The sequence below is a fragment of the Lithobates pipiens genome, unplaced genomic scaffold (genome assembly GCF_037356315.1).
Source record: "Lithobates pipiens isolate NorthernLeopardFrog02 unplaced genomic scaffold, aLitPip1_a1.2 Scaffold_18, whole genome shotgun sequence".
Lineage (NCBI taxonomy): Eukaryota > Metazoa > Chordata > Amphibia > Anura > Ranidae > Lithobates > Lithobates pipiens.
In genome coordinates, this window is record NW_027507758.1 from 656291328 (window position 1) to 656308333 (window position 17006).

The window sequence follows — 17006 nt, forward strand, 5'->3', positions numbered from 1 at the left end:
GCGATGTCAGTGGCAGTTGGTATGACATTGCACGCCATTCTGCTATAAGCCGCTGATCCCCACCATTTACTAGTATTTAAAAAAAAATTAAAAATTCCAGTACATATCCCATTTTTTTTTTTTTTTTTAGGCGCTATAATTTGCACACAAACCAATCAATATAAACTTATTGGGACTTTTGTTACCAGACCTGTAGCAGAATATATTTTGACCAAACTTTTTTATTAAGAGATTTTATTTTATTTTTTTTGGGATATGCTTTATAGCAGAAAGTAGAAATATTTTTTTTTCAAAATTGCCGGTCTTTCTTAGTTTTATATAATAAAAAAAACGCAGAGATGATCAAATGCCAGCAAAAGTAATCTCTATGTGTGTGAAGGATATAAACGCCATTTGGGTACAGCGTTGCATGACAATTGACATGTTAAAGTAGTGTAGAGCTGAATAGCAAAAAAGTCATTCACACTTGTGCGATGCCAGACTGCACTGCTGTGCAGATCACATGCGATCTCTGACTGTGCAATGCCAGTTCAGCCATACAAACCGAGTAGCTGAGTTGGCATCGCATTTGGACCAAACTCGTGCAGGACCCTTTATTTTTGTCGGCACCAGAATAGGATTGCATGAATGTTCATAACCAACGCCATCCAATTCCTGTCCGAATTTACAGTTCGCACTGGGGGGGGGGGTGTCATCACCCACAGCGTTTCGCAAAGGGCAGTGTGACCCGCCGGCGAGGATTGGATTGGCAGGGTTTCCTGCATCGCACCTGTGTGAATTGAGCCTCAATCTTCTGGAGGTCAAGTGTATAAATACCTCTAAAAATTATATGACGAATCAAATGCACTGATGTTTATGCTTTTCTTGTCGGAGTGCCGGTTCACACCAGCAAGATTCCGGTCCCGGTTCACACCAGCGAGATTCCGGTCCCGGTTCACACCAGCGAGATTCCGGTCCCGGTTCCCGCATCGCATACAACTCGCAGGCAGCGAGAAAGTTAATGACACCCCCCAGATCAGTTTGCATATCGCAGTGCAAACTGTCAAATGGTCAAAACAGGCCTCAGATGGTGTCACCTGGTACTTCCTGCTGTGGTCCCCTCCTCCCTACCCGGTGATCACTGGACAATACAGGCCTCAGATGGTGTCACCTGGTATTCTCTGCCGTGGTTCCCTCCTCTCTACCCGGTGACCACTGGACAATACAGGCCTCACATGGTGTCACCTGGTACTCCCTGCCGTGGTCCCCTCCTCCCTACCCAGAGACCACTGGACAATACAGGCCTCACATGGTGTCACCTGGTACTCCCTGCCGTGGTCCCCTCCTCCCTACCCAGAGACCACTGGACAATACAGGCCTCAGATGGTGTCACCTGGTATTCTCTGCCGTGGTCCCCTCCTCCCTACACAGGGACCACTGGACAATACAGACCTCAGATGGTGTCACCTGGTACTCCCTGTCGTGGTCCTCTCCTCTCTACCCGGGGACCACTGGACAATACAGGCCTCAGATGGTGTCACCTGGTACTCCCTGCTGTGGTCCCCTCCTCCCTACCCGGTGACCACTGGACAATACAGGCCTCACATGGTGTCACCGGGTACTCCCTGCCGTGGTCCCCTCCTCCCTACCAGGGGACCACTGGACAATACAGGCCTTAGATGGTGTCACCTGGTGCTCCCTGCCATGGTCCCCTCCTCCCTACCCGGGGACCACTGGACAACACAGGCCTCAGATGGTGTCACCTGGTACTTACTGCTGTGGTCCCCTCCTCCCTACCCAGAGACCACTGGACAATACAGGCCTCAGATGGTGTCACCTGGTACTCCCTGCCGTGGTCCCCTCCTCCCTACCCAGGGACCACTGGACAATACAGGCCTCAGATGGTGTCACCTGGTACTTCCTGCCGTGGTCCCATCCTCCCTACCCAGGGACCACTGGACAATACAGGCCTCAGATGGTGTCACCTGGTACTCCCTGCCGTGGTCCCCTCCTCCCTACCCAGGGACCACTGGACAATACAGGCCTCAGATGGTGTCACCTGGTACTCCCTGCCGTGGTCCCCTCCTCCCTACCCAGGGACCACTGAACAATACAGGCCTCAGATGGTGTCACCTGGTACTCCCTGCCATGGTCCCCTCCTCCCTACCCAGGGACCACTGGACAATACAGGCCTCAGATGGTGCCACCTGGTACTCCCTGCCGTGGTCCCCTCCTCCCTACCCAGGGACCACTGGACAATACAGGACTCAGATGGTGTCACCTGGTACTTCCTGCTGTGGTCCTCTCCTCCCTACCCAGGGACCACTGGACAATACAGGCCTCAGATGGTGTCACCTGGTACTCCCTGCCGTGGTCCCCTCCTCCCTACCCAGGGACCACTGGACAATACAGGCCTCAGATGGTGTCACCTGGTACTCCCTGCCATGGTCCCCTCCTCTCTACCCAGGGACCACTGGACAATACAGGCCTCAGATGGTGTCAACTGATACTCCCTGTTGTGGTCCCCTCCTCCCTACCCGGGGACCACTGGACAATACAGGCCTCAGATGGTGTCACCTGGTGCTTCCCTGGCCGTGGTCCCCTCCTCCCTACCCAGGGACCACTGGACAATACAGGCCAGTCAGAAAAAAAGTCAGAAGGAGCCCACACACGATCGGAATTTCCGACAACACAATCCGATCGCATATTTTCAGTCGGAAGTCCGACCGTGTGTACAGGGCATTAGTGTGGGCGAGTGCGGGGTGTACCAAGATGGCCGTGACGGAACGTCACTTGCGTTACCAGTTTTGACAGGTCACCCAATCTGACGGAACACTTGCAACTGTCATCCTTGCAATGCCTCATGAGACTTTCCTTGCAATGCCTCATGGGTCCCGTAGTTCCACAACAGCTGGAGGGCCACAGGTTGACCACTTTGAATAAACACAAACTTATTGAAATAATAATAAATAAAAAAATAAAAAAACATTTACGATAAATTGCTACACCGCCTAGTGTAATATTTCACAGAGAGGGGCAAACCTTGGAAGTAGTGGCAGGACGGTTGTGGGTCGGCTGTTGGTTTTGGAGAACCCTGTGGTACTTTTCTTTTCATGGGTGAAGTGTCGGATGAGGATGACGAGGAGCCGGATAATCCCGGGACTACGAGGCGTCCTTTTTTTCCGCACACGAAGCAGTCTGGAGGTGTAGCTGAAGGACCGCGGGGAAAATTAGATTCATCCGGATTATAATTTCTCACTGCGCCGCTATGCTGTTCAGAGCGTTCTCGCTGCCAGATGTAGTGCGCCGGAGCGATCGCCATCACCTGCAGAGGAAGCGAGAGGGAAGTAAACGCTGGAAGGTACACAGGCCGGTTTTATATTATTGATATACATTATTATAGGAGGTCATGTCAGTAATCTCTGCAGCTTACAGTAGAACTAGACACGTGCAGAGCAAAAAAAAAAAAAATTTTTTGGGGATTAATTATTTAAATAATTTTGTTTAGTTAAATTTGTTTAATTTGCTTTAGGAATTCATTTCATTTATTCGTTTCCAAATTTGATTCAAATTTTCCTGAATGCGGTCAAATTCAATTCAACTGAATTTAGAAAATGTGAAATCGGCATTCAAATTTATTCTATTCGAATTTCGTAAGACGGATGGTTATATTCTTTCTAATTTTTTTCTATTCTATGTTATTCAAATCTATTCTATTCGTAATTAGAATTTTCGGAAGACTGTTATATAATTGTATTTTATTCTATTCTATTGTGTTTTCTATTTTATTTATTTCTCTTATCTTCTATTCTATTAAAATTTTATTTATTCAAATGTCAGAAGATGGATATATTCTTTCTATTTTATTCAATTATATTGTTTTTTTTTCTATTCTATTCTTTTACTTTCGATTCTATTTGAATTTATTCTATTTGAATTTGGGAAGACGGTTATCTTCTTTCTATGTTATTTCTATTCTATAGTTTTTTTCAATTCTATTCCTTTCATTTCTATTCTATTTTATTATTTTATTTTTTATTCTATCCTGTTTTACTCTGTTCTTTTCTATTCTATTTTATTCTATTATTTTTTATTCTATCCTGTTTTACTCTGTTATTTTCTATTCTATTTTATTCTATTTTTTTTATTTTATCCTGTTTTACTCTGTTCTTTTCTATTCTATTTTATTCTATTTTTTATTCTATCCCGTTTTACTCTGCTCTATTCTATTCTATTATTTTTTTATTCTATCCTGTTTTACTCTGTTATTTTCTATTCTATTTTATTCTATTATTTTTTTATTCTATCCTGTTTTACTCTGTTCTTTTCGATTCTATTTTATTCTATTATTTGTTTATTCTATCCTGTTTTACTCTGTTCTTTTCGATTCTATTTTATTCTATTATTTTTTTTATTCTATCCCATTTTACTCTGTTCTATTCTATTCTATTATTTTTTTATTCTATCCTGTTTTACTCTGTTATTTTTATTCTATTTTATTCTATTATTTTTTTATTCTATCATGTTTTACTCTGTTCTTTTCTATTCTATTTTATTCTATTATTTTTTTATTCTATCCTGTTTTACTCTGTTATTTTCTATTCTATTTTATTCTATTATTTTTTTTTTATTCTATCCTGTTTTACTCTGTTCTTTTCTATTCTATTTTATTCTATTTTTTTTATTCTATCCCGTTTTACTCTGTTCTATTCTATTCTATTATTGTTTTATTCTATCCTGTTTTACTCTGTTCTTTTCGATTCTATTTTATTCTATTATTTTTTTTTATTCTATCCCATTTTACTCTGTCCTATTCTATTCTATTATTTTTTTATTCTATCCTGTTTTACTCTGTTATTTTCTATTCTATTTTATTCTATTATTTTTTTATTCTATCCTGTTTTACTCTGTGCTTTTCGATTCTATTTTTTTTATTCTATCCTGTTTTACTCTGTTCTTTTCTATTCTATTTTATTCTATTTTTTTTATTCTATCCTGTTTTACTCTGTTCTTTTCTATTCTATTTTATTCTATTATTTTTTTTATTCTATACTGTTTTACTCTGTTATTTTCTATTCTATCCCCTTCTCGGTTAGGCTGGCTGGAGGCTAGGGAGGCCTAACAACTTAAGTACATCAACCGGCATACCTCCGTTATAGGGTTTGTGTTTGCTGAAACATGAAACAATATAGAAATATAGAAATATAGAAACAATATAGAAACCCCTGAAAGGCATACTACTCTAAATCCAACCCTGTGGTAAACAGAGAGAATATAACTTGTACTAAAGGGGTTGAGAACCCCTCCCAAAGTAAGAAAATATCTATTTTCCGACAACAAAATCCGATTGTTTACATTTCCGATCGCGTGTACACAATTCCGACGCACAAAGTGCCACGCATGCTCAGAATAAGTTACGAGACGAAAGCTGTTGGCGACTGGCCTGTTTATAGTCCCGTCGTACGTGTTCCACGTCACCGCGTTCTGAACGATCGGATTTTCCCGACAACTTTGTGCGACCCGTGTGTATGCAAGACAAACTTGGGCCAAAATCCGTCGGAAAAATTCCAACGGATTTTGTCGTTGGAATGTTCGACGGTGTGTACGGGGCATCATTTTTTTTTTTTTTTAACCACTTCCGGACCGCCCACCGTCGTTATACATCGGTACTTTGAAGAGGAAAATCGTTGCTATGGCAGCAGCTAGCTGCCATAACCCCCGCTATCCTCTTCTTCAGCGGGCGGTCCGCTGCAGGATGAAAGTGGTCTCTGCGGCGGATTCGGTGCAAGATCACTTACCAGAGCCGCCAGCAGCGTCGAAGGCGATCGGATCTTCACCCTAGCCTGACATGGAGAGGAGTGAGGGGAAGATCGCCCCCAACCGTCTCCATAACATTGCAGGGCGGAAGCGACATCAAGGCGTTACTTCCACCCATAGCTCTTAAAGGACCATTTTTTTTTTTTTTTTACATTTTTTTTTTTTATTGCATTTTAGTGTAAATATGAGATGTGAGGTCTTTTTGACCCCCCCCCCCCCCAGATCTCATATATAAGAGGACCTGTCATGCTTTTTTCTATTACAAGGGATGTTTACATTCCTTGTAATAGGAATAAAAGTGACACTTTAACCACTTGCCGACCAGCGCACGACGATGTACGTCGACAGAATGGCACGGGCAGGCAAATGGGCGTACATGTACGTCCCTTTAAATTTGCCGCCCTGCCATCGGAAGCCCGCCGCCGGCGGCGCGCTCCTGCGCTGGTCGGGACCCCCGTGAGTCCGGTCGCGGGACCCGCAGACTCGATCACCGCGGGCATCCCCGCGATCGTCTCACGGAGCGGCCAAATGAAGAAATGCCGTTGTAAACAGCATTTCTTCATTCTGCCTAGCAACTAGTGACGCTGATCTCTGCTCCATGTGATTGGAGCAGAGATCAGTGTTCACTAAATGAAAGCCCAACCCCCCCCCCCCCCACAGTTAGTAACACACCCCTAGGAACACTTAACCCCTACACTGCCACCCACTGGTTAACCCTTTCACTGCCAGTGTCATTTACACAGGAATCACTGCATTTATATAGCACTGATTGCTGTATAAATGACAATGGTCCCAAAAATGTGTCAAAAATGTCCGATGGGTCCCCCACAATGTCTCAGTCACAATAAAAATCGCTGATCGCCGCCATTACTAGTAAAAAAAAAATAGTAAAAAATTATTAATAAAAATGCTATAAAACTATCCCTATTTTGTAAACGCTATAACTTTTGGGCAAACCAATCAATAATCGCTTATTGCGATTTTTTTTTACCAAAAATATGTAGAAGAATACGTATCGGCCTAAACTGAGGGAAAAAAATGTTTTTTTATATATTTTTGGGGGATATTTATTATAACAAAAAGTAAAAAATAATGCGTTTTTTTCTAAATTGTCGCTCTATTTTTGTTTATAGCGCAAAAAATAAAAACCGCAGAGGTGATCAAATACCACCAAAAGAAAGCTCTATTTGTGGGGAAAAAAAGGACGTCAATTTTGTTTGGGAGCCACGTCGCACGACCGCGCAATTGTCAGTTAAACGACGCAGTGCCAAATCGCAAAAAGTGGTCTGGTCTTTGACCAGCAAATTGGTCCGGTCTGTAAGTGGTTAAAAAAAAAAAAAGACTGTGTAAAAATAAAAAATAAAAGGTAAAATAAGAAAAATAAATATGTTTTTTTTTTAAACGCGCCCCATCACGAAGAGCTCGTGTGCTGAAGCACATGCATATGTGAGTAGTACCCGCATGTGAGGTATCACCGCGATTGTTAAAGCGAGAGCAATAATTCTAGCCCTAGACCTCCTCTGTAAGGCTGGGTTCACACTGAAGCGATGCGGGAACGCCGCGAATCCGCGGCGGGTTCCCGCATTGCATACCTCCCGGCGGCAGTTCACACAGCCCTATGCGAACTGCTGGGAGTGTCAGTGAAATGTTAATGACACCCCCAGATCAGTTCGCATATCGCAGTGCGATCTGCAAACTCGGACAGGAATCGGATCGCATGGTGTGAACACCCAATGCGATCCGATTCTGCTGCGGACCAAAAACAGGGTCCCGTGCGAGTTTGCGGCGGGTGCGATGCGAATTCAGCCATACTATCTGTATACTATCTGTATGGCTGAACTCGCATCGCACAGAGATCGGATGTGATTTGCACTGCAGTGCGGTGCGAATCACATCCGATCTCGTACACCGCTGCAATGTGAACCCAGCCTAACTCAAAATATGCAACCTGTAGAATTTTTTAAAGGTCGCCTATGGAGATTTTTAAGGGTAAAAGTTTGTCGCCGTAGCACGGGCGCATTTTTTTGAAGCGTGACGTGTTGGGTATCAATTTACTTGGCGTAACATTATCTTTCACAATATAAAAAAAACTAAAAATTGGGCTCACTTTACTGTTGTCTTATTTTTTAATTAAAAAAAGTGTATTTTTTCCAAAAAAAAAATTGCGCTTGTAAGACCGCAAACACGGTATGACAGAAAGTATTGCAACGACCGCCATTTTATTCTCTAGGGTAAAATTTTTTTTTTACAATGTTTGGGGGTTCTAAATAATTTTCGAGCAAAAAAAAAAAAAAATGTTTTTAACTTGTAAACAACAAATCTCAGAAAGAGGCTAGGCCCTTAACCGGTTCCCGAACCGGCTCCTGTACATATACGTCAACAGAACGGCGCGGCTGGGCCGTACGTTACTTTGAATTTCCCGCCTGTGCGCGCGCATGCCTGCCGAGAGCTCCGTGGCCGCGGGTCCCATGGACACGATCGCTGTTGGGATACCCGCAATCGTGTCACGGAGCTTAAGAACGGGGAGATGCCGATGTAAACAGCATCTCCCCGTTCTGCCTAGTGACAGCACACCGATCGTCTGCTCCCTGTCATCGGGAGCAGCGATCAGTGTGATGTCACACACAGCCACGCCCCTAGGAACACTTAACCCCTACACTGCCACCTAGTGGTTAACCCCTTCACTGCCAGTGACATTTTTACAGTAATCAATGCAATTTTATAGCATCGATCGCTGTATTAATGCCAATGGTCCCAAAAATGTGTCAAAATTGTCCGATCTGTCCGCTAAAATGTCGCAGTCACAATAAAATTCGCTGATTGCCGCCATTACCAGTAAAAAAAAAATTATTAATGAAAAATGCCATAAAACTATCCCCTATTTTGTAGACGCTATAACTTTTGCTCAAACCAATCAATAAACGCTTATTGTAATTTTTTTTACCAAAAATATGTAGAAGAATACGTATCGGCCTAAACTGAGGGAAATTTTTTTTTTTTAGATATTATTGGGGGATATTTATTACAGCAAAAAGTAAAAAAGAATGCGTTTTTTTCAAAACTGTAGCTCATTTTTTGTTTATAGCGCAAAAAATAAAAACCGCAGAGGCGATCAAATACTACCAAAAGCAAGCTCTATTTGTAGGAAAAAAAGGACGCCAATTTTGTTTGGGAGCCACGTCGCACGAACTCGCAATTGTCAGTTAAAGCGACGCAGTGCCGAATCGCAAAAAAAGGTCTGGTCAGGAAGAGAGTAAATCCTTCTGGGGCTGAAGTGGTTAACTGGTTAAGAAAAAAAAAAAAATCTTTTTTTTTCAATAGATTAAAAACGTAAAAAAAAAAAGGTGAGCCACGTTTTTGAGCGTTTAGTGTTTTTAAGCTTCTTTTGTGGTCAGAAAAACAGCTCCTGAATGTTATTTTAGGGTGTTCAGACAGCAGCCCATAAACTCCATTGCTGATAAATGTCCAAAAATGTCCATGTGTGTGTGTGTCTTATGGACACATTGGACAACATAGAGGGGAGTTTATGGGCCTCCCAAAAAAAAACAAAAAAAACAACAACCGTTTATGAGCTTCAGTGTGCACGGAGCCTAAACCTGAACACATGACTTACACGGGTTTTGTGGCTGATTAGGGGTGCCTTATCAGCATTTAATCAGCCTCCGTACCCATGTAATTAATATGTGTCCGGGTTTAAAGTCCAGGTTTAAAGGGATGAGGTGGCAACCCTAGTTGAACTCCATGCAATGGATTCATAAAAACCGGACACAGCGAGCTCCCGCTCAGCCAGTGAATTCCTTGTTACACCGGGGGAGGGTGGGTCCTGATCGATCGCTCCGGGCAGTCGCGGAGCGGATTTCGCCTCTCATTCAGGAAAATGTAAATGGGAAACTTGGTCCCGTCCCTTTTATACGTGTTTGTAGAATGGACTGACCTCATCACAGCAACGCCGGCTGACTGACGCTCGGTGCTGGATGCGTGACCACAGCTCGTCCCTCGCTCTTAGGAAGTCTGGGAAGAGCCGCGTCCAGTTCTTTCCTAATGCCCAGGGGAAGATCTCGTATTTGGCTTCTTCATTGTCCTCTTCCACCGTGTTCGCCAGATATCTAAACAATAAAGAACAAGGAAAGCCTTCATTCTGGGATCATGCTTTACCTTACAACATGTCTGGTTAACTTTCTATATACACCCTTTATGGCAGAATAGGTGTTAGCAGTGGGGGGAGGGAGGGGGGTATTTTTAAGATTAGTCACGGTCATCATGGAATTATTCTATAGGGTTAGTTCACCTTTACAAAAGTACTGCCTATAAAGGTAGAGGGCTGTTTATGAATAAAAACAAACTATGCAGATCTGACCAAAGTTGGATAATGTCCTTACCAGTAGCGGCTGGTGGTTTTTTGTTTGGGGGGGGGGGAACAAAAACCATCCCCCCCATGGCACCTCAACCACCCCCCCCCACCCCCTTGCTGTTTGCCATTCCACTGGCACTTACCCCTATCAGGCACAATCACAGGGGGCAGGCACATCTGGTAGCGGCGGGCACATCGGACATCGGTGGGGATTGGTGCATCGGCGGGCATCAGGCTGCGGCTTCTGTGTCTTCTCCTCCTCGCTTCCACCGTGAGTCTCCTCCCCCTCCTCCTAGGAATCCAATAGGATCACCTGTCCTTTGAGCCAATCACCTGCTTCCCGAATGGCTGGAGGAGGATCAGTGTTGCAAGAGCGAATATTCATTCGCTCTTGCAACACACCTGGGTGGGCTCCGGACGCAATGCTCTGTGTCCCGAGCCCACCCTATTCTGAAGCCTATTGAAGCCTCTGGCTATAATCAGGTGCTTCAAAAAACACTCTCCCCCACCCCCCCCCCGCCATAGAAATTAATGCGCCCGCTGTCCTGAAAGGGGCCGGACACATGGATAGGGATGTCGATGTTAGGGAGCTCAGGTAAGTGTTTGGGGTGGGTGGGTGCTGTACAGAGAGGGTTTTTTTGTTAACCTCCATGCATAGAATACATGAAGGTAAAAGAACCTTACAACCTTTTTTAACTGCCATTTGCAGATTGAAGCTCATCCCCTTTATCTGCAGATGAATGAAACAAAAGACACAAAAGTAACAATGTTGCATTATATTTGTTTCAGAAGGTCATTTTTCCACTTTAACCACTTCAGCCCCGGGAAAAATGTACTCCCTTAACCTCCCTGGCGGTACGATTATTTCCGATTTTAGGTGCTGAAAGCAGTACAATTATTTTGCATGAAAATTTGGCGTTTTATATTGTAGTCCTGTAATTCTCAGCCCTTGTACACACGGGTCGGACATTCTGACAACCAAATCCGTTGGATTTTGTCCGAAACTGTTGCATACACACGGTCGGACAAAGTTGTCGGAAAATCCGATTGTACATAACGTGATGACGTTATTTAGTTACGACGGGACTACGTTCAGGCTAGTAGCCAATAGCTTTGATGTAGGAATTTGATCTGAGCATGCGTGACACTTTGTCCGTCGGAGTAGGCTACACATGATCGGAGTATGTCCGATCGGAGCATTTTGTCAGAAAATTTTACGGACAAATTGGAAAACTTGGTCCGTCGGATATTCCGACGGAAACAGTCCGATGGAGACCACACACAGTCGGATTATCCGACAACACAGTCCGATCGGACACATTCCGTCGGAATCTCCGACCGTGTGTACAAGGGCTAAGGAATAACTCACTTAAATCTGTCCAAACCAGAGTCTAGCAGACATCCCGGGTATGATAAAGTTTGAAAAATGAAATCATAAATTATAATATAATAAATAACTATAAATAATTATACCAAATAATAATATAACAATAATAAAAAATATTCAATAATGTGATCAAATCAAAAACACAGAAATTTGCTGAGTTGCAGAATTGTCACTGTCGTTACTTTTCAGTATTTGATGATGGATCTCCCCACAAATCGCTATCCTTCAATTCTGCGAGTGATTCCAATTTATTATCGCTGTTTTCTAGCTGGTCTAAAACCATTTTTGATGTAAAGGGACAGTTTTGGTTGCTATGGACAATCTCCAGTTTCCTGGCATAAAGAACAGTTTTTATAAGATAAAACTGCATGCAGGGCACTGGGCAGACCACTAGGGGACAAAGGGGATGTGAAATAATTACATACAGCAATATAATCTGTAAGATTACATTATACTGTATGTAATGTATGTGTTTCACTTTTTGAATTTGGCGCCGTTCTACGTCCCTGTGCGTCGCAAACGCTTGCAGGGAACGGAGATCGGCTCTGTGATAGATCGAGCGGAGCACGGCTCGCTCGTACAGCGGGGGGGGGGACATCGCTGGATCCAGGGGACAAGGTAAGTAACATCTCCCTGCATTCAGCGATGCGGTCCCTAGTCTGGCTCGGGGGTTACCGCTTTTGGTATAAAATCTCCACCCCGAGCCAGGCTCGGGAATGCCGCCAGGGGGGTTAATGACCAGGCCATTTTATTTTATGCAATAAAGCACTGCGTTACTTTTAACTGACAATGTCGCGGTCTTGCGACGCTGTAACCGATGCGCCCACAATGGACGGGCTGTCCCTGGTCCTTACTGTAGTAGTAGGACATTTACACGCCTCCAGAAGCCTGACTGGAATACTCCCAGGATGTTGCTAGGTGAGGCCTAGTCATTACTGCTCACCTCCTCCATCACAGGAGGGAACTTTTCATCTGATTCAAACCCCCTGAGCCCTTGTACACACGATCGGAGATTCCGTCGGAATGTGTCCTATCGGACCGTGTAGTCAGATAATCCGACTGTGTGTGGTCTGCATCGGACTAATTCCGTCCGAATATCCGTCGGACCCAATTTTCCAACATGTTGGAAATATTTCCCGACCAACTGGGCCGGACGGACCTAATCCGATCATGTGTAGAGCATTTTGATCGGACCAAGTGCCACGCATGCTCAGATCAAATTCCTACATCAAAGCTATTGGCTACTAGCCTGAATGTAGTCCCATCGTAACGAAATTACGTCATCACGTTCTGAAAGATCGGATATTTCGCCAACTTGGCCCGACCGTGTGTATGCAACAGTTTCGGACTAAATCCGACGGACAAAATCTGACGGATTTGGTTGCCAAAATCTCCGACCGTGTGTACGTGGGCTAAGCCCTTGTACACACGATTGGAGATTCCGACGGAATGTTTCCTATCGGACCATTTTGTCGGATATTCCGACTGTGTGTGGTCTCCATCAGACTGTTTCCGTCGGAATATCCGACGGACCAACTTGCCGGTAAAACAATTTTCCCACAAAATGCTCCGATCGGACATACTCCGATCATGTGTAGCCTACTCCGACGGACAAAGTGCCGCGCATGCTCAGATCAAATTCCTAGACCAACGCTATTGGCTACTAGCCTGAACGTAGTCCCGTGGTAACGAAATAACGTCATCACGTTATGTACAATCGGATTTTCCGACAACTTTGTCCGACAGTGTGTATGCAACATCACTTCCGGACCTCTTCCGGAATTAATCAGTCGGAATTACTCAGATGGATTTGGTTGTCGGAATCTCCGACCGTGTGTACAAGGGCTTACACTGGCTCTCTCTCCTCTGAGATGCAACAGCTCTGAGCTCAGTGTCTAAACCCCCTTGAAAGACATCTGTGCGGCTTCACAAAATCGACAAAAGTAGTGCAGGAACTACTTTTGCAAACGGGTACGATGCCGGAACAGTGCCGTTGCTGGACATAGGCTGCGACTCGTCATGTGACTTGACAAATCGCATGACCAATCGCTTCAATGTGAATGAGGGCGAAAGTGGTTTAACCAAAAATGCCATAAATCTACCCCCTATTTTCTAGACGCTATAACTTTTGTGCAAACCAATCAACGCTTATTGGGATTTTATTTCTCAAAAATATGTAGCGGAATACACATTGGCCTAAACTGACGAGTACATTTGTTTTTTTTTTATATATTTTATTTTGGATATGTGTTATAGCAAAAAGTTGTCGCTCTTTTTTTTTCTTTATCTTATTTAGCTCATTATGAAATACTTACCTTAGAACAAGGCCCCCGACATCGCACCCGATACACACTGAGGGAGCAGACATGTTCCCTCGGCGTGTTTTTCCGGATATCGCGGCTCCGGCGCTGCTGTAAGTGGCCGGAGCAGCGATTTCTTTTCGGCAGGGTCCGGCGTCTTCCCGGCTTCCAGCCGAGAATCCCCTGTGCGCAAGCGGCGCTGCAGTCAGCGGCTCATTGCGAGGGGAATATCTCCTAAACCGTACAGGTACAGAGATATTTTTTTTTACCTACAGGTGAGCCTTATTATAGGCCTTATTATAGGCTTACCTGTAGGTTAAAGTAAAAAAAAAAAAAAAACACTACACAACCGATTTAAAGCGGAGGTCCACCCTAAAATGGACCTCCGCTCATCGGAATCCCCCCCCCTCCGGCGCCACAATCGGCACCTTTCAGGGGGGAGGGGGGTGCAGTTACCTGGATAATCCAGGTAACTGCACCCACTTCCGGGCTAGCTCTCTGCGGAACGGGGCGTACGTTACGCCCCGTTCCGCAAGCGCCCGCCCCCTTCAGCAAGTGCCCCGCTGCCTGCTGGGAAACACACAGCTCCCAGAGGCAGCGGGGACCGTCCGGATTGCGCCGCGCGGCTCGCGCATGCGCAGTAGGGAACCGGGAAATGAAGCCGAAAGGCTCCATTTCCTGATTCCCATACCCAAGATGGCGGCGGGACCCGGCAGCCGAGCGAGCGATCGGCTTCGGGTGCCGACATCGCGGGCGCTGTCAGGGAAGAAGCCGCAATCTCGCGAGGCACGTTCGTGTTAGCGCGCGTCGGCGCCCACGTAAACGCACAGTAGTTTCTAAACGAACGACCGACGCTACGCCTAACCGGGCGGGCGTGCGCAGGGATGTCACGAGTACTCTACGTAGCCGTACGATCGCTCCGACGCGCCCACGACGTGACCCGGTCATCTCGTCTATTTAAACGTTCACCTGACAGAGCCGCATCGCTGGATTGTCGTCAGCTCTCCTGTGTACCTGTGCCTGCGATCCTTGTTTGATTTGACCTCCTGTGTACCGACCCGGCTTGTTTAACCTGTTCCTGTTGTTCTCCTGGCTTCGACCCTTGGCTTGCACCCGACGTTCCTTGTCTGCTCCCTGCACCCGATCTCGGCTTGGCTCAGACTCCTGCTTCCGGTCTCATCTAACCTCCGAAGACTTACCTCCCGTGTTTGAACCTCAGCTTGGTTTGACCTCTCTACTGAACTTCCTAGCACGGTTGCCCCGGACTCCTATTCACCAGGCCCTTGTCCTCAGCTGCTGCTACCTGGCAACCTGTGCTACTGTGGGCATTGCATCCCTGTATCACCTTCAGGGTTGTGCTGCACTCGGCCGCAAGGGGAGCCCTCTCAGCATCTCGGCCTCATCTCCCGGACGTGACAGGCGCGCTGGACAGGTAAGTGTCACTATTTAAAAGTCAGCAGCTGCAGTATTTGTAGCTGCTGGCTTTTAAAAAAAAAAACAAAAAACGCGGAGTCCCGGTGGACTCCCGCTTTAAGGGAGTGAATTCTTCTGGGGCTGAAGTGGTTAAAGTGGAAAAATGACCTTCTGAAACAAATATAATGCAACATTGTATGTTACTTTTGTATCTTTTGTTTCATTCATCTGAAGATAAAGGGGATGAGCTTCAATTTTGCAAAAGGCAGTTAAAGTGGTTGTAAATCCTTACAAACCACTTTGACCTACAGGTAAGTCTAGATTAAGGCTTACCTGTAGGTCCAAGAAATATCTCCTAAACCTATACGGTTTAGGAGATAATTACCTGAAGACAGCCACCGCTGTCTACGGCGCATGCACCATAGACAGTGGTGCGCAGGCGCACTGAGTAAGCCGCAGATTGTGGCGATATGCCGCGAGTGTCCGCTCCCGTGCGCATGCGCGGGAGTGACGTCATCGCTGCTCCGGCGAATCACAGCGCCGGAGCAGCGAGACCCACGGAGACCCACCAAGAAGATGGACGCTCAGAACTACAGGGGACAGCGGTGACTTCGCTGGCTCCTGTGTCAGGTAAGCGACACATAATGGACTACTATGTGATGCGATGCGATGCACAGTAGTCCATTATGCTTTACCTTTACAGGGAATCAAAGAGGAAGTAAACCCATCAGGGTTTACTTCCTCTTTAAAGAGGCTGTAAGGTTCTTTTACCTTCATGTATTCTATGCATGAAGGTAAAACACCCTCTCTGTACAGCACCCACCCACCCCAAACCCTTACCCGAGCTCCATCGCGATCCAGCGATGTGCAACGACAGCTTCGACTCTCCGGGACTCTTCCTCCTCATTAACTAAGACAGCAGCGGGATCTATCGGCCAATGAGAGGAGAGAGGGGGCGGGGTTGAGCCACGGCTCTGTGTGTGACTAGACACTCAGGAGCAAGCCCCCATAGTAAGCTGTTTGCTCTGGGGGCAACTCAGCAGGGGCCAGGAGTGCCGACGGGGGGTGCCCGAGAAGAGGAGGATCGGGGCTGCTCTGTGCAAAACCAATACTGAGCCGGTAAGTATAACATGTCTATAACATGTCTGTTATTTTAAAAAAAAAACATAAAAAAAAAAAACGTGTCTTTAATATCATTTTAAGAGCTCACTCGTGTGAAGGCAGAGGTGACCGACCTCAGTAGCAGACATAGGGTCAGGCTTTAAGCCTGCTACACATGATGAGAATATCGGAGGAACGATCGTCCGTTTTTTTGTTGCATATCGAAAGTGAAGAGGACACTCAACTTACGAAAATTCTTGTACGACAGAATGCAGCTTGGGAAGTGATGTAATGTGTTGCGTTGTATTGTAATTTATTCATTCGTTAATCTTGCTTTTCTGATTTTTTTCAGACGAAAACTGTATAATTAACCACTTGACATCCGCGCTATGGCCAAATGACGGGCACAGCGCGGATCTGGATTCCCGGGAGGCCGTCATATGACGCCCACCCCCGTGCACGCTCCCTGCAGGCTCTGATCACCGATTCACTGAGACTCGGGTGGTCAGCGATCCGAGTAAGGGGCCGATCCCGGCCCCTTACCATGTGATCAGCTGTCAGCCAATGACAGCTGATCACACGATCAAAACAAAAGCTCGGTGATCGTTTTTTTTTTTCTCCTCACGCTGACATCGGAGGAGAAAAAAAAAAGCCGTTC

General features: G+C 45.5%; 1 protein-coding gene across 1 annotated transcript in view; it reads right to left on the reverse strand.

Moving 5' to 3' along the window:
* The window catches only part of LOC143989347 (speedy protein A-like), a 41001-nt gene that overhangs the window by 3353 nt on the left and 20642 nt on the right, over positions 1-17006 (reverse strand). The window contains exons 4-5 of the mRNA XM_077489446.1: positions 9731-9902; positions 3022-3304 (exon numbers count right to left, since the gene is read on the reverse strand). Of these exons, the coding sequence (XP_077345572.1) occupies positions 3022-3304; positions 9731-9902 (455 nt within the window). The remainder of the gene's footprint in view (positions 1-3021; positions 3305-9730; positions 9903-17006) is intronic.